Source organism: Tuber melanosporum (assembly GCF_000151645.1).
Source record: "Tuber melanosporum whole genome shotgun sequence assembly, scaffold_130, strain Mel28".
In the NCBI taxonomy this organism is placed as follows: Eukaryota; Fungi; Ascomycota; class Pezizomycetes; order Pezizales; family Tuberaceae; genus Tuber; species Tuber melanosporum.
The window spans coordinates 1-17,112 of NW_003298787.1; the positions used below are offsets into that span (position 1 = coordinate 1).

General features: G+C 42.0%; 1 protein-coding gene; it reads left to right on the forward strand.

Annotated features, from left to right (window-relative positions):
- Nucleotides 1-41: 41 nt before the first annotated feature.
- GSTUM_00002314001 (uncharacterized protein) lies at nt 42-3,441 on the forward strand. XM_002836086.2 has 9 exons: nt 42-1,307; nt 1,374-1,403; nt 1,471-1,522; nt 1,588-1,637; nt 1,676-1,775; nt 1,970-2,094; nt 2,171-2,604; nt 2,658-2,884; nt 2,937-3,441. The coding sequence occupies exons 1-9, from the start codon at nt 1,196-1,198 to the stop codon at nt 2,998-3,000; spliced, it is 1,194 nt and encodes a 397-aa protein (XP_002836132.1). The 5' UTR covers nt 42-1,195; the 3' UTR covers nt 3,001-3,441.
- Nucleotides 3,442-17,112: the final 13,671 nt, after the last annotated feature.

Consider the following 17,112-nt stretch of genomic DNA (forward strand, 5'->3'; position numbering starts at 1 on the left):
TGGGCTAATGCCCCGGTGAGGGAAGATCATTTGCCTCGTAGCTATCGAACCCTTGACACCACATTGTAGTAGAAGTAACGGCCGACCCCAGCGCGTATAAGACCATGTTCCCAGGGTCCTCTTCGGATGTCGAGAGTTCTCCTGATCACCTCTGAGCTGGACGGGCGTCTTCCCTTCCAAAACAGTCACAGTTTTTCCGTTCGCCCGCACATACACGGTATCCGGTATCCTCCTTCCCCACACTATTTCCGCTGAGGCAGTGAAAACCAGAAGGTGCGGGGGAGCGGGCGGATAAACTACTCACAGCCTACCGATACTCGACGACTTTCACCACCGGTACTGCGAGCCACAGTAGAGCGAAAGGTGGAACAAGTTTAGGTTAGTTGGGGTGGTTTGGTCTGTCTACTCGTACGAGTACTCCTAGTGTGGTACCGATACCCTATCGGTATCCGGCCTGCAATACTGGTGCATTCGCACATGCGTGTATTTGGTGTCCTGGTGGGAAGAGAGCAACAGGGGAGCTGAGAAAGGACGAGAGGGAAAGGATCGGTGGCGTGTGTGTGTGTCTGTCGGATAAGGGTGGTTAGAAGAGGTGGGCAGATATCATAGATAGGTGGGCGTACAAGTACGAAGGAATCCCGGCTCCGGTTCCATTACCGGTACGAGTAATCCCAACGGTTGTCGCATAGCATTTCCTGCTCGGATCCCTAGTTCGCACGTGCATTATTCCATCGACAGGTTTGTTCAACCAGCAAGCCCTCAAGCAAGGAGGCCCAGCCAGCACCCCACCCTCCAACTTTGGTCACCCATCCATTTCAAGCACAGCACCGGCTACGGCACTCTACGAATAGTACTCGTGCTCCTTGTTCTAGCAACCCAAACCCCAAGCTCCGTCTTTGTCCTTGGTCTTCACATGTGCTGCTGCCAAACTGCCTCCCCCCACGTCCTTACTCAGTCCTATCCACAATCATTGTTTTGTCGTCTTGCCCCTACAACACCTCTGCCTCGCAACACTCCTCTCTCCATCCCCTCCACACAGCCTTAGCCGTTCTGCTACTACCTACATTTTTTCTTTTCTTACGTGCTTCTTTAATACTCGCAAGCTTTCTCCCTCCACCATCACCCCCTCCACGATAGTTGCAAAAAAAAAACCCCTCCATTCACCATTCCTTAGCCGGTAGCAGAGCCGCCCATCATGTGGAAACCAACGCAGGCCTTGATGGACACCATCACTCATTATAGCCAGTTTCCTGCTACTGGTGTGAGTTTGCGACAGATGGTGCAATTCGGACGGAATCCATCCGCTGGTGAGCTCGAGGGTCCGAATGTGCGGCGTTGGAAACCACAACTTGTTGACTTGAGTCGGAAACCAGGAACACTATTTAAGGCCTCACAATTTTTGAGTGAAGAATTGCCAATCCGTTTGGCTCACAGGGTGAGGGAGTTGAATCAATTGCCTGATGGATTGAGTGAGATGCCCTCCATTCAGAAAGTTGCCAATTGGTATATGCAGTCATTTGAGGTTGGTGATTCATGGTCTATAACTTGCTCCCCGTTCGTAGGTTAACACTGCAACAACAACCGTAGGAGATCACTAGCCTTCCGAAACCCGTCCTTTCCCGAGAAATACGTGAAAAGTTGATGCGAAGAGAAAATGGCTCGCCCATCCCTTTAGAAACCGGTCTCGCCAACCCTGATATCGAACCCGCAGCTTACCGAAGTCCACCGTGGCTAATTGCCACCAATACTACTGGCAGTGTAAGGAAGGCGCAAAGGTGATTTCCAACCCTACTCCCCTACTCGTAATGTCAAAGCACCCCACAAGGTGGACTACTATTGCACACCACCTAGATTCACCCCAAAAGGCCAAACCTTGGTACCATTGTGTGCACTGGCAGTTTTTCCTAAAAATCCCCGGGCACATTACAATTAACCAAACTCCCTCGCTGCGCTGGCTAACGTTTAACAGGCGATACTATGCTACAGTTGACGACGGAGTGAGGTGGCCGCCAGAAATTGTCGACTATAATAAGCGTTTCACTAAAATTTTACAAAACATTAAGCATCGCCATGATCCCGTTGTTACAACCATGGGTATTGCACTTTTTCAAAGCTAACACCGAGCCTCACACACAAGAATGCAAGCGCTAACTTGTGTAACTTCATGCAGCGATGGGAATCAACGAGTACAAGCGGAAACGGCAACGGATGCAGATCGACAACTCAATCCAATCATTCCTGGACCGTTTTTACATGTCTCGGATAGGGATTCGCATGCTCATTGGCCAGCACGTCGCACTCAATTCCGCTCCTGAGCAAGAGGACTACGTGGGAATTATTTGCACAAAAACCAATGTTCGCGAACTCGCACAGGAGGCTATCGAGAATGCCCGCTTTGTCTGCGAGGATTATTACGGACTGTTTGACGCTCCCAAAGTGCAGTTGGTTTGCAAGTCTGATCTGCACTTTATGTACGTCCCGGGACATCTGAGTCACATGCTATTCGAAACTTTGAAAAACTCACTCAGAGCCGTTGTGGAGACACACGGAAGTGACGCTGAGGAATTCCCGCCGGTCAAACTGATTGTTACGGAAGGCAAGGAGGTTTGTTTGGTGACATGACTGTATTGGTGTTATTTATGCTTATCGGTTCATAGGACATCACTATCAAAATATCCGATGAAGGAGGTGGGGTCCCGAGGAGCGCCATACCCTTGGTCTGGACATATATGTACACAACCGTAGAATCGACCCCGCCGATCGACCCAGACTTCAACAAGAGCGACTTCAAGGCACCCATGGCTGGTTTCGGCTATGGATTACCAATATCAAGGTTGTATGCAAGATACTTTGGTGGAGATCTGAAGTTAATAAGCATGGAAGGGTGAGTCACGGCCCCCCAAATACAGGATCAACACTGAGAGTATTATGAATAGGTACGGAACAGACGTATATCTCCACCTAAACAGACTAAGCAGTTCCTCAGAACCCCTCCAGTAAATTTACCAAACGGAACCACACAAAACGGGCGATAGCATGATAGCGGCGTATGGGAAGTTTTTCTTTTCTTTTCTTTGCTTTCTCTTTACAATTCTTTGCATTTTTGCTTGCATGATCTGCATGATCCATATTTCATTCTGGGGGCTTTCTTCTCTTCTCCTTCATTTTACATCTCGCTTTCTGGCTCGCTTTAGTCAATTGATCGATCACATTTTTCACCTTTTTAAATTTTCTGGGCTGGGTGGCGACGGCATTCACGGGCGCTGCACAAAGCAGGTAATCGTAAAGGGGGGTAGGGAATGTACGGTAGTAGTAGCAGTAGTTCACATTTCATCATTTCCGAAGATTCATGAAACTATGGTTACGGTGGTGGGGTGTATTGGGTGGATAGTTGGCAATTGTTACGGTTTTAAAATAATGGGCATTGTTGCTTTCTCTTTGCTCCCTCTCCTCTGATGCATCAAGTCCTCATTTCTATTGTGAGATATGTTGATAGTGCCGGTACTATACTCGATGAGATTGAGACCGGGGCGTTCAAGATAGTCTAATACCATACACAGTGACTTGAAAGGAGGTCTGAGCATGATGCTGCCGTACTTTTTAAGTGATCAATGTGAGCGTAAATGGAGTGGCGATATGTGTCTTCCGAGAGGTCCTCTGGGCGATGAGGAAAGATCACTCAATACTATTAGGAAAAATGATCTTCTGGTCATTAGATCGATCGACACCCTCAAATACCGGTACTCGTGCCAAGGTTGTGGCACAGCCACAACCCACGGCAGCTCGCTGGCTCGCAACCGTGGGCACTTTCAAGAGAGTGCCCGACAGCTCAATGGTTCTTGACAACTCAACGGTCCATTCCTGGTTGCCATGGCAATGCCCTAACTTTACACAATAAGACTATTCAGCAGCACATGAGAAATTAAGAATACAGAGAGATGAATTAGAATAGAGTATAATTTTGATTTAAATATACTATCATGAGAATACAGCTACTCTATATTACATTGATTTTTGCAGCCTTGATTGCTGCTTAATACCCTTGATTATTAGTCTGGATATTTTCTTTTTATATGCTAGCATAGTATGTCTGTCTTTGACATACATTTTCATCTCAGTTAGTAATGGTTTACGTTCAGCATGCTTAGCTTTTTTCTTTGCATATTGTGCACATCTTAACTGGTTTTCAGCCTTTTCAAGCTCTGCATCCTCTTTTTTTTTAACCATCTGTCGTGCATCTTCAGGATATATAACTCCACCTTTTTGCACTTGTTGTCTATTTTGACCCTTTCACTGTGCACTTCTTACTTCCTCAGCTGCTCTGGTATTTTCCAGATGTTCCATAGCTAGGGCTTCAGACTGTGCTTGAGCTAGTCCACCCTGTAAGACTAGCTTCAGCCTGTACTGAAATGTAGGAGAAAGATCTGCTGCCTTGTGGAGTAATTCATCTCCCTGTCTTTTAAGACTTTGGATTGTAAGTGGTATAGTAGGAGAGCTGATAGGAGGAGGGGTGACTGGTTGCTGAGGAGAAGGTTGAAACTCACGCAACTTGGTAAGTACAATATTAGGATCATAGGTGATTAGACCAGTTACTCGGAATGAGGAGATAATTGTTGATTTTTTGAATGCGTACTGTCGTATAGAATCAATATGGTCTAAGAATTCTATTTTGTCAAACACTCCACACCCAGTATGAGTTGCTGCTTCTACTGCCTCCGCATGGTAATGCTTATAGGGTTGAAAAACAACCACATCTAAAGGCTGCAATAAGTGGCTCGTATGAGGGGATAGGCAGAAGACAACAATCTTATGCACATCACAGTAGTCAATAAACTGCTTCGTACAATGTGAGCTGAAACCATCCAGGAGCAGTAAACGATATTCTGCCACTTGACGTTGAGCAGAAAACTTTCGAAAGTGGGCTAGCCACATCATCGATAAATAGTCATTACTATAACCAGTCTCAGAAGTACCAATCAGGTAGTTGTTAGGTATTGAGGTAGCTGTGTACCAAGATTCCTGGTGAATAACACCAGGAATAATAATCATGGGAGGTAGAATACACCTATCGCCACTAATTGTTTTACAAACTGAAATTAACTGACGATTAGTGGAGCTGCCCCGGTATGTTTGATGATTTGGATCTTGGGTTATAATCTACTGGTCACGTCCAATGCCTATACGGAATCTAGTTTCATCAAAATTATATATATCCTCCTTTCGAATCTGATACTGATGACAAACAACATGGTACTTCTCAAACCAGCTTTGTATATCATCTGGATGATGGGCATTCTTGCAGTCAACGTCAATAGTCTTTTGCTTGCACACATAATACTCAGGATAACGATTAAGAAATCTCTGAGCCCAATATTTGCTGACTGTTAGTGCAGGCAATACTCCGGTATAAGCATTTTGTAGAATTTTATTAGCACATCCTGATACCATCTGGAGCCTGGCACTAGTTCCAATATTGTCAAGCCTGTCCAGATACTGACATACAGCAGCCTCTTAGTCTTCTGTAAGCTTGCGGTTTGCAGCTGGACGCTCTAACTTTGATTGTCGACCCTGCCAGCGTGTACGAAGTCGTTGTAGTGGAATTTCATATCTCATGGCTGTGGATGCAAGGTCAGGATTGTCTTTACCAGTTGTATGAAGAAAAGATATAGCAGCCTGAATGCGGGCTTCAATATCGACATAAGGTTCACAACGTTGACTTGGAGGAATAAGCGCCTGCTCTGATACTGACTGCATAAGGGATGGAAACTTGAGGAGAAATCTACTAGGCTATACCATGTTAACAAGTTGGAGAACTAGAGAGAGTGGAGGAGTCTATACATAATATGATAAGAAATTTGCAAAATGAGTAGAAAAGCGAGTGTGAAAGTATTGGTGAAAGTAAATGGTACAATATTAGAGGCAGTCTATCGTAAAATTGTGAAGAGGAGGAGTGTGAGAGTGTAAGAGAGAGGTATAAATAAACAATTGAGCAAGACAGTCAGGATATAATTAGCATGGTTTTGGTGAAAGATACTACTATAGAATTGGTTAATCTACAAACTAAATAAGCAGTTGAATAGTATATAGAATACTGATAGTTCATTCACTTCAAGTTGTACAATAATATTGAGAACCATATTTCTATAGCAATCAGCAATGGGCTATTGAGCTTTAAAAACCCATTGGACAAACAGTTACTCACTTGCAAGTACTCACAGTGGTGAGCCAGTAAGTTGATATGAGTTGTGGCTGTGCCACAACTTTGGCCCAAGTAGCAGAATTCTCAATATAGTAGATTCTATTGAGAATTATACTCTATTCTAATTCATCTCTCTGTATTCTTAATTTCTTATGTGCTGCTGAATAGTCTTATTATGTAAAGTTAGGGCATTGCTATGGCAATCAGCAATGGACCGTTGAGCTGTCAAGAACCATTGAGCTGTCGGGCACTCTTTTGAGAGTGCCCACGGTTGCGAGCCAGCGAGCTGCCATGGGTTGTGGCTGTGCCACAACCTTGGTACGAGTACTGTACCCGTAGAGTACCGCAGAATTCCATAAATAAGGCATGCGCCTTATTCAATATTTGTGGTAGGAGGAAGGGTAGTTAAGGTTTAGGGTTACCTACAGAACCAATAATCTGTGATGTAGACATCATAAGTAAGTAGAGTGAGCAAAAGGTAAAGATCATGAGAGGTAGGAGAGTATCATACAGACAGTTTCTGCTTCCCAGAAAGACAAGAACTTTTACTTTCATAATTCTATCATAATGTCATTTCCACGTTCACAATTATCATTTCAAGGGGCTTGGTTACCTCACCAAGGTCTGGCTCCAATACCTGTCAGTACACAAACATGGCAGCTATATCCTCGTATTCCTCAGGCTATTGTGAATCTGGGATTAGCTGAGAGACCAGTTTTAGTGGAGAAGCAGTCTGTTAATCCTCTGATTGAGATTGTAAATCCAGCACCAAATCCTGAAAGTAGGAAAAGATATAGGAGTATGGTTGAAGGAAAAGTGAAGAAGCGAGGAACAACAATTCAGGAAGAGAGATTGGAGGCTTTGACATTTCTAGAAAATGGTTGAGAATGGTATAAATATTTAAATAATATTTATTTATAGTCAAACTATTGGTTGTATTTTCTCACAACTAATACGATTAATGGTTATCAGGTAATATGATTCTTCAACACGTATCAGTTCGCCGAGCATCTACAATTTTAGGCTACAATGAGAGCCAGTTATGGAAGTGGAAGGACGTAGAGAAGAAAATTATTAATACCAATGAAAGTACATGTAATATTGGCACTTTTATAAATATTACTCAATTAAGAGAGTATTAAAAATACTAAATATTAATAGGAAGTGGCCTAATACCCTCATAACCAAAGATAGAGCTCTGGCTTACTGCATTGTGGCAAGAGGAAGTAAGTAAAAGTTCTGAGATTACTCGAAAGTAGTTTGAATGGCATGCACTACAAATCTTCGAAGAGAAGTATCCAGAGGAGGTTACGATTGTGAAAGGAAAGAAAATATACTCTTGTCAACACTTAAATGGTTGGTTTTGAGGTTTTAAAAACAGATATAAAATTTCCTATTAAGCTCCAACATCTTAGGCACAACATACCCTAATTGAGTATGAGCAAACTGCTTTTCAAGTTTTAGGCTTCATTAGATTCAATTCAAAACAATGAAATGGGGAAGAAATTCAAACAATTGGGTGATACAATTCTTGTTCTATCTTCATTGTTGATCAAATGGCCTTGCCTTTTGACTTTTACTAAATGCGTACCTATGCTTCACAAGGAATCAAATCAGTTAGAAAAAAGATTGCTACAAAATTGTAGACTAAATGGCAAGCCTTACTGATGATTTTAATTGCCACCAATGGGCTTCCTCACCGTAAGCCACTTCTGATGTTCCAGGATGAGGGAAAAAGGACAAATATTCAAAAAGAATTATACTTTTATTTGACTAGGAACTGATCATTTCCATACCAAAGACGGTGGTCTTGGATTTCTTCAACTTCCCATTCATCCTTTTTATCAATAATGATAGCTGCAGGTCGAGAGTGGATTCTTCCAGGGAACTTGGAGTCCTCATTTGGGTAGAATTGCTTGATAGCAGAGGCGTGGAAAACTGCAGTATTGTGGTGGTACATGCATCCATCCATCTGGACAGTGTAATTCTCTGTATGCTTGTCAAATGATAAGACCTTGAAGGGTTCTTGCCATCGGGGTTGTAGTTTCTTGCTACGTCCAATATTGGTAATGAACATGTTTCCATGTACCATGAGCATATCACCTGGTGGAATAGGGACATGTTTGCATCATTGCTTCTGAGCAGTAGTGGTGCTTTGGAATAGGGCAGCTTTAACAGCTTGGAAGGCATCATTCCGAATTGCTTGATGGCGATTTAGGTGGTCATTGGAGGCAGGGACTGAGGAGTTCTTAAATAGTGTTGTAGGTAGAAGAGGGTATTGGTGGCCGAAGATTGCCTTGTATGGAAACATTCCTAAGGTGTCTGAATATCCAGTATTGATATATGTAGCGAGCTCAATGAGGGCAGGTTTCCAGTTGGTTTGTCATTCATTGATCATGTTTCTAATTCCGATCTTGACTTCGTGGATTTTTTGTTCTGCTTAGCTATTAGTCTCATGATGTCCAGGAGCAGCTATAATATGGTTGATTCTGAGGGAGGTCAAGGTTTGCTTCCAGAATCTGGTGGTGAATCAGGGAGCAGCATCACTGACAATCGATAATGGGTATCCATGGGGAGTGAATAGGTATCGTTGGAGGTTATTCCAGGTATCTTTGGAGGAATCGGTAACCTTCATTGGTATCCACCATGTGTATCCAGAAAACCAATCTACGGCTACTAAGATGGTATCATATCCACCGGACTTGTTAAATGGACCTGCGAAATCGACAGCATAGGATTCGAATATTTTGCAAGGTAAGTGAAGGGTCTGTGCTTTCCCTTCAGGGAGTTGTGTTCGTTCCTTATTCGCTTGACAGAGTTCACATTGTTTGACGAAATCGCAGAGGTCCTTCCGCATTTCAGGCCAGTAAACATATTCTGAAGCATATTGGAGGTTGCAGTCCGCACTATGGTGTCCTTTATTGTGGATTTCGGTAATGACATATTCTCTAATAGTCATTCCATTGAACATATGGCCTTTCGGAATGTATAGGCAATGTTCACCATACTGGGTGCTAGTATAGACCATTCCATTGGATATGTTATAGGAGGCGAGGTCTCCATGTCTAGAACTATCCATCACTTTAAAATAGATCGGGTTATAGTGATATGCTGCTATCATTTGGCTTTGAAAGTAGGAGGTTAATTCTTCTGTAGTTGATCTAACATCTCATTCATCCTTAATGAGAGATCCTCTTATAGGTTTGATAGGAGCTTCCTCTACTTCAAATGTTTCATAGAGTTGTCGGTGATGCTCGGGAATTGTGGGAGGCATGACAGAAACAATAGTTTCATTGTTGTATACTTGTAAGGGTCCACCGTATAGAGGTCATGAATCGATTATGGGAGGAGAGGATGGCAGTGCTGACTGCAGGGGGTGTAGGTAAGATATTGCATCTATGTAGGCTGCTGGTTGTTCGAGTTCTTCAAGACCTTGGTGTCGTCTTGGGGCGGGGCTAAGGGTGTGGTGAGGTTGGGTTGATTCATTATTAACATCATCCATTACCTCTTCTGCTCCTTCTGCAGTGTCGAAACTGGTATTTTTGGAATCATCAGCAGACATATAGTATGGTCGCTGGTATCTGTTGCTGAATTTAATTTCAGTCTAGTGAAAGGGGCAAGTATCGAGGTAACAGTGGGACCAGTGGAGTCTGCTTTGTTCAAGCCTGTGAGGAGGTGTGCTGCGAAGGGTGCAATCATCCTTCCACTTATCATCAATGTCCTTTCCTTGTTCTGTTCCGGCAGCTCTGTACATGGTATAAGAGAAATGATCGGAGGGAGCAGCAGAGCTGGCGGTAGCCGTCGATGGTTCTTGTTCATAGGCGGTGTTGTTAGAGCTATCTTCGCTTTGTCTTGTATGATCATGAAAAAGAGGGGGGTCTATGAATTCTTGATTCTCATATAGGCGGGAGAGAGCATCAGCTAAATAGTTCATTCTTCCAAGGGTATAGACGATTTTTGCATCGTATTTGCTGATTTCTCCTATCCATCGCGTTCTTCTCCTTCCAAGAATCTTTTCCGTTTTAAGGTTAGTAAGGAGTTGGTGGTCGGTGGCAATGGTGAAGGTATTGCCCATCAGGATATGGTTGAAAGCGGCAAGAGCATAAATCACAGCAAGGGCTTTCTTGTCTGATGTTCCATAGTTTATCTGTAAATTAGTGAACTTCCTACTGTGTAATGCCGTCGGTCTTGCTGTTTTATGAGAGGCTCCTTGTCTAAGCCAGCCAACCCAGCCTCCCAACTCCAATGTCCAATGGATCAGTAATCAGCCATATCGGGTCTGGTTTGCTGTAGTTGATAGGTCGCATAACATTGGTGTTTTTAATTAATTCCTTGCTGTTGGTAAAGGCTTGGTCATGAGTGTGGGTCCAGACAAATTCTGCATTGCCGGTAAGGTCTGTGAGCGGTGCGGTCACAGTGGTGTGGTGTGGTAGGAACTGGGAGATATAGTTGACTAGTCCTAAGAATCGTATGACTTCCTTCTGATTTCTGGGTGTTGTCTATTCTGTTAAACAGGATATCTTTCCGGGGGCTGTGTGTATTCTTTCATCAACTATCACATGTCTAAGGATATCGAGTTATTTGGCAAATAGGACTGATTCACTCTTGCTAGTGTAGAACTTAGCTTTCCTTAGTCTAGTACAAATCAAACCTATATGGTAGGTATGTTCCATTTTGGAGTTTGAGAAAATGAGAATATCATTGATGTAAACTCATACAAAATGGTGGAGGTATTCGCTTAGGAGGTTTTCCATAATTCGCATAAAGGTGGCGGGCGCATTCATATTACCTTGTAACATAACTCGACTAATGAAACTTCTGAAGGGTATTTTGAAACTGTTGTAGCGTTTGCTGTCTGGATCTAACCTTGTGTGGAAGTAGGCATCGCTTAGGTCAATCTTGCTTCGGAATATAGCCAGTCCAATGGCATTCAGGATCTGGGTTTGATTTGGGATAATAGAGCTGTCCATAACCGTGTTTTTATTCCATAGTTTAAGGTCAACCAAGGGGCGGATTCTTTTGCCATCTGCTTTGGGTTGGACAAATATATGTGCGGCACCTAGTGCTTCCGCTCGGTAGATGACTCCTCTTCTTTGCTGTTAGTTTATCCAGTCACATAGTGGGTTTTTGTATGCGTCAGGGATTGAGTAGGTGGGTTGGTTTTTAAGATTAGAGGGGTCTCGGAGATAGATGTGGTGGTTCACTTCTCTCATAGGCAGAAGTTCTTTGGGAATCTGATCAGGGAAAACATCAGAGTATTCATCCAATAGGCGTTGGGCAGTTGCTTCACAGACTGCGGGTCAGTACTCTCTGCTTGTTGGCTTGCAAGAGACTCTGACCTTCTGATCTGGGAAATCGATGATTGATTTTTTACACCTGATTACAGCTTTGTGGCGATTCAGGAATAGCATTCCTATCAAGGCATCATATTTGGCTAAGTTTCCGACTAGCATTTCCTGGGAGGGTAGGATGGCAGAACTAAGTCGAATAGTTGCACTGAAGGTTTTATGACTTGTGGTTCGTGATCCCTTCACTGCTATATTGACTGGTATGGATTGGTTCAGGTCTCGAGTTAGGAGTCCATGGACAGAGATAAAGGTATTGCTGATCATGTCTCTTCTGATCGCGCCAGTGTCAAATAGGTTTTGAGCCTTCTTGCCAATAATCAGATTAGTACCTTCCAGGGCGATGTGTATTTTAAATGTAGCCGGAGGTTGGACACTGTTGCACTCTACCTCGATATATCCGATATGGACTTCCTCATATTCGCTGGATTGGGCATCATCACTATCGCTCTCAATATTGTTGGCCGATGCCTCTTACTTAATCGCTTTCCCTTTCCCTTTCTTCGTAGGGCAGTTCGTTGCCATGTGTCCTGTTTTTCCGCATTCAAAGCATTCTCCTTTCTGTCATCTCGATTCTTTGGAGGATTTGGTTTTCTTCTTGAAAACCCGTGGGGTATCTTCTTCAGAGTTGCTTGAGGGCTTGTGTCGTGGTTGGCTATTCCTGCTAGAGGATGTCTGTGTCTTGTATGCCTTGGTTTCATGGAGGATAGCGTCCTTTCGTTCTACTCTTGCAATTATTATTACAATATCGTCGTCATCTTCCTCAAGTAGTTCTACCTATTGCCGGAGAGTAAGATGCATAGTATCGTAGAATCGTCACTTAAGAATGTAGTTGGAAATGCTTCCTTTCTTCATGCGGTCCTTATACATCATCAGATCTGTAGCTACATCTGTGATTCTCTTAACATGCATTTCATTGACTTGGTGGAGCTGGTTGAATTTGTTGTATAGGAGGTCGTTGGTGATAGAGGATTGGAATCGGCCTTTCAAATAATCGAGAACAGTGGATCCTATTAATCTTACATTTCTGCCATATTCCTTATAGCATTGGTGGTATGCGTCAGTTGCCTTTCCTTCACAGAATGATCCAATGTATAGTCCGGTTATAGGATCTTCCACATCTTTCCCTTGCAGGAGAAGGTAGTGTGTGAGTTCTATTGCCCATCGATCAAAAGCTTCAGGTTTGAGGTCTTTTCCTTCTCCTGTGAACTTCACTGGGAGGTGGAGTTTGAACTTAGGGGGTTCAAATGCTGCAGGTACCTCCTCTTCTTCAGGTCTTGCCCGAGATTTTCCTCCTCCAGAAGGCCCTCCACCTGTACTAGCCATATCCGATTTGCTACTGAATTCAGGGTCGATTGGAGGTTCAAAGGAAGGCTTTTTCACTGGTGTAGAAGGGAATTCTCCTGGGGGTTGTGTGTCTTCCGCGTTGGCAGGTTCTCCCAGCTCCTTAGCAGAGTGACGGGATTGTTTCTTTCTTGTAAGGTCTTGTCATGGGATTTGCTTCCCACTCCTAGTTGTCAAAGGCTTTATGTTAGATTTGAGATGAAGCCACATGTGCTGTGATTATGCCGCTTCTCTCCACTAGTGTTCTGAGGTGGATATCGATAGGTTAATCAGGCCTACATCCAGGGACAGGTTCTTAACCACTTGCTGAGGTTAAAAAAATGTAACGTGTTCGCAAGGTGCTAATCACGTTATCGGTAATGGATACGATAGTTAGCAGGTGGCCTGCTCTTCTAGAGAGAAGGTGAGCGCTGAGAACTAAAGAAGGCTTCCAGGGTGTACTGAGGAACCAAGAAGTAACCATTCAATCAAGTATATTGAAATACTGTCTGTCGAAGTCTGCCTTTTCTGTCGTAGAAACAGGCAGTCTTTAAATACACAAATCTGTTCATGTCTAGCATGAACGAAACTAATCAAAGGTATCAATTAATACACTTTGGTAAAACTAATTAAGTATCAAAGCGATACTTAAAACAAAACATAAAACAAAACTAAGTATCAAACGATACTTAAAACAAAACATAAAACAAAACTAAGTATCAAATGATTCTTAAAACAAACCAAGTATCAAAGCGATACTTAAAACAAAACATAAAACAAAAATAAGTATCAAACAATTCTTAAAACAAACTAAGTATCAAAGCAATACTTAAAACAAAACTAATAACCGAGTACCTGTACCGGTTACAAAATCAAAATACCGATTCTATTAACCCAGGCCCCCAAGTACCACTACGTCTCCTTACTCTTGATACTTGTCCTACTCATTGTACTCTAGCCATTCTTAAGGCTCTTTCTACCCCCTACCTCAATACAACAACTGCTTTTATCCTGAAGGAATGACAGGTTACTTACCACCTGAAGATACACAGATCAATAAACCGTTAAAGGAATATATTAGTAACTTCCTAGAAACATACGTGGATCAAGGCTGGAAATGCCAGTTTTCAGAAAAGGGAAATGTTAAAGTTTGAGAATGCCGAATACTGATTATGAAGTATGTTGGTGATGTATGGGATAAGTTACATCAAAAGCATGGTAAACTTATTTGAAAATCCTTTTGCAATACTAGTATTTCTCTACAGGGTAATGGGTCAGAGGACCACTTAATCAAGCTTCGAAATTTACCTAACTTACAGGTAGATTATAAGGGGCAATACAGACTAAATTGCAACCTGGAGACTGGAAGTAGAGGAAAGCATCAGATAGACAGGAGAATTTTATGTAAGGATAACTGGGAAAGGATATTAAAGATTCTTGATGAGAAAAGCATATTGGCCGATTCAAATGAGATACAAGTACAGGGAGAGGATGATGAGATTTTGACTTACAGTTCTTAAAAATTTAGTCCCCAATGATATGTTCTAGTTATCAGTTATTCACTTATGATTGATCCTTTACTATTCAGATACTCATATCTGATATAACAGATATGTGCACACAGGATTCAGTAGGTATAGGACATGTGGTTTGGTGGTTATTGAGATATCACATTGGTAAGATATTTGGTTCGATGGATATCTGGAGATATGGGGAAAGGGCAACTGGTTTGATAGGGATACTTATGCGACTAAGTTGAAGCTGGACACTTTATATGAGAATTGTTACTTTACATATCTGGCTTCAACTTGACTGTGTGAGTAAGAAAATGTACAGCTAGTTGAATGTTTAAGAAATGATTACTTCCAAGACTTATGCCATTAGCCAGTTACTAGGTACATCTAACTTTGGGATGTGCTTTATTTCTGGAATTTTACGGTAGGCTGCAAAGATAATAGTTTGAGTGGCCTATCAAGTATTGGTAGTAGCATACTCATAGATGAAAGGTTTTCAGCAGTAATGTAAATTACGTGAATCCAGAACATCACCTGGAAGTGGAATGGTACAATCTTGCTAAAATGAAACAGTTTCTGAATGTAGTTACCTTGCTTGAAAAACAAACAACTACCACCAAAACACAACAATGCTAAAAGTTAAGAAGCGTAATGATACTATGAGTCATGAGACATGCATCACTGCTGCAATCTGGTCTTTAAAAGAAGGTATGCAGAAAAGTATTCAGGCAGCCACTGAGGCTTTTGATATTCCGAAGTTCACTCTTTAGTACCAATATATGGGGGAGAGAACCAGTCGCCATTATGCACAGGTGAATAACCAGTTAATATCAGATCTGGAAGAGAAAGAAATTGTAGCTTAGTATAAGGAGCAGGATAACTGGAGTTTTCCACCACGATTGAAAATAGTAAAAAGTATGGTACTTTTTTTGTATGAAAAGAGAACAGAGATAAGTGTAATGATTTAAGAAAAGATTAGATCACAAGATTTCTAGACCATTACCCCGATATAGTGGCCAAGTTCAGTACAAAGTTAGACCATCTGAGAGCTTATATGAGTTGTCCCTACCTGTTGCAAGACTATTTTTTCAAACTCTCAGGAATGATTTATCAGCATAACCTAAAACTATTCCAGATCTTCAATATGCACGAGAAAGGATTCCTAATGGGGATTGTAGCATGAGTAAAGGTCTTATCATAAATGTAGCTTAGCACAGAACAGGTTTTCACATAACTAGTGATTATGAGTTATAGGTATGTTATTGTTTCACCCATATGACTCAATTCAGTCATATCACTTGTTATATTATGATTTGTTATATTTTGCACATGACTTGTACTAGGAATACCAGGATCTGATACCTAGGAATCACCTTAAGTAGGGCAACCCCACTTGGAATCGGAATCCCTGGTCTCTAACACTCCTCTCCAGCCCCCTTACAGGCCTACACACTATTATACATATCAATCTCAGTTGCGTCCTGTGACTATAATGCCACAGAGTTGAAGGTATCAGAATAATACTGCATAGGTCGCCACAATCCGCCCGACCAAATTCTGTTCACAAGATATACGAGAAGGGACCTACAGCTAGGTTTGGAAAGTAGAATAGAGTAAATCCATCAACTACTCGGAGAGTTACTAGGCTTTAAAGATGTAATACCTTTGGCATATGCCATAGGTAACGGAATGTTTTTGCATGAAGAGATGATATCAAATGATAAAGGATCACAACGAGAGACTAATACATTCTCATCCACTATACAATAACTAGCAGGGTCTAGACCTCTGAGGGACACTACCATAGAAGCCAATGGACTTCATGGAGTTTTACAACTAGATTTCGGAACACATTGTAGCTGCAGGGATGACTCCCAATACTAAAACAGCTATTGAAACCCTGTTACCCAGAACAGCTAAAGGTTGCCAATAGAGAAATTATTTGTCAATCGGGTGGAATAGCTTCCTGCGAATTAGTAGGAAGTTTTCCAAAAGATAACTGTTAGTTGAATAAGGAGTTATGAAGGTTTGAAGTCAGGCGACCTAAAAAGATTGCAATTATGACTACCTTCGCAGATACAACCTCCAGATGAAACTGATCATTTCATCAATGAGGAAGACAATTAGGGCCCACTCAGTTTGACTCAAGAACTAGGCCATAAGTCTTAAGACTCTAATGATCAGATAATTATTATTGAAAATAGTACTGTTCCCAGCTAATTATATCGTAATTGCTGAAGAGGATGCGGTGATTTTCAGGGTCTCTTGGTATTCATACCATTTAAGAATACCCAATGTTGTGAGTTATAATCAGTGAGGTACATTGTTATATAATAAATAGATATGGTCCGAGAATACTCAGACGTGGAATATAAATATCGAAGTGTCTTACTAGCTTTAGATATTATCAAGCAATAGAGAAGAGACCTTAATAATATAATATTGTCTTTACGATTCAATTCTACTTTATCTATTTTACTTAACTCTGAGTAGTCATAAATGAAATGAGTGAAGTCCGAGCCTTCCCAGACAATGTCCGTCTACAGAAACAAATTTTGGTTAGCTTAGCCAATACCGAAGGTATCAGGTTGTCTCCACCTAACAACTTGATTCTGAGTCATGGGACATGTACCTGGTGAGTATGCCTTACAAGTATGCCTTACGCATATGATTTATATTTCACACATGACCTCATTACGAGGTCATGGGTTTTGTGTATGTGACCACTTAG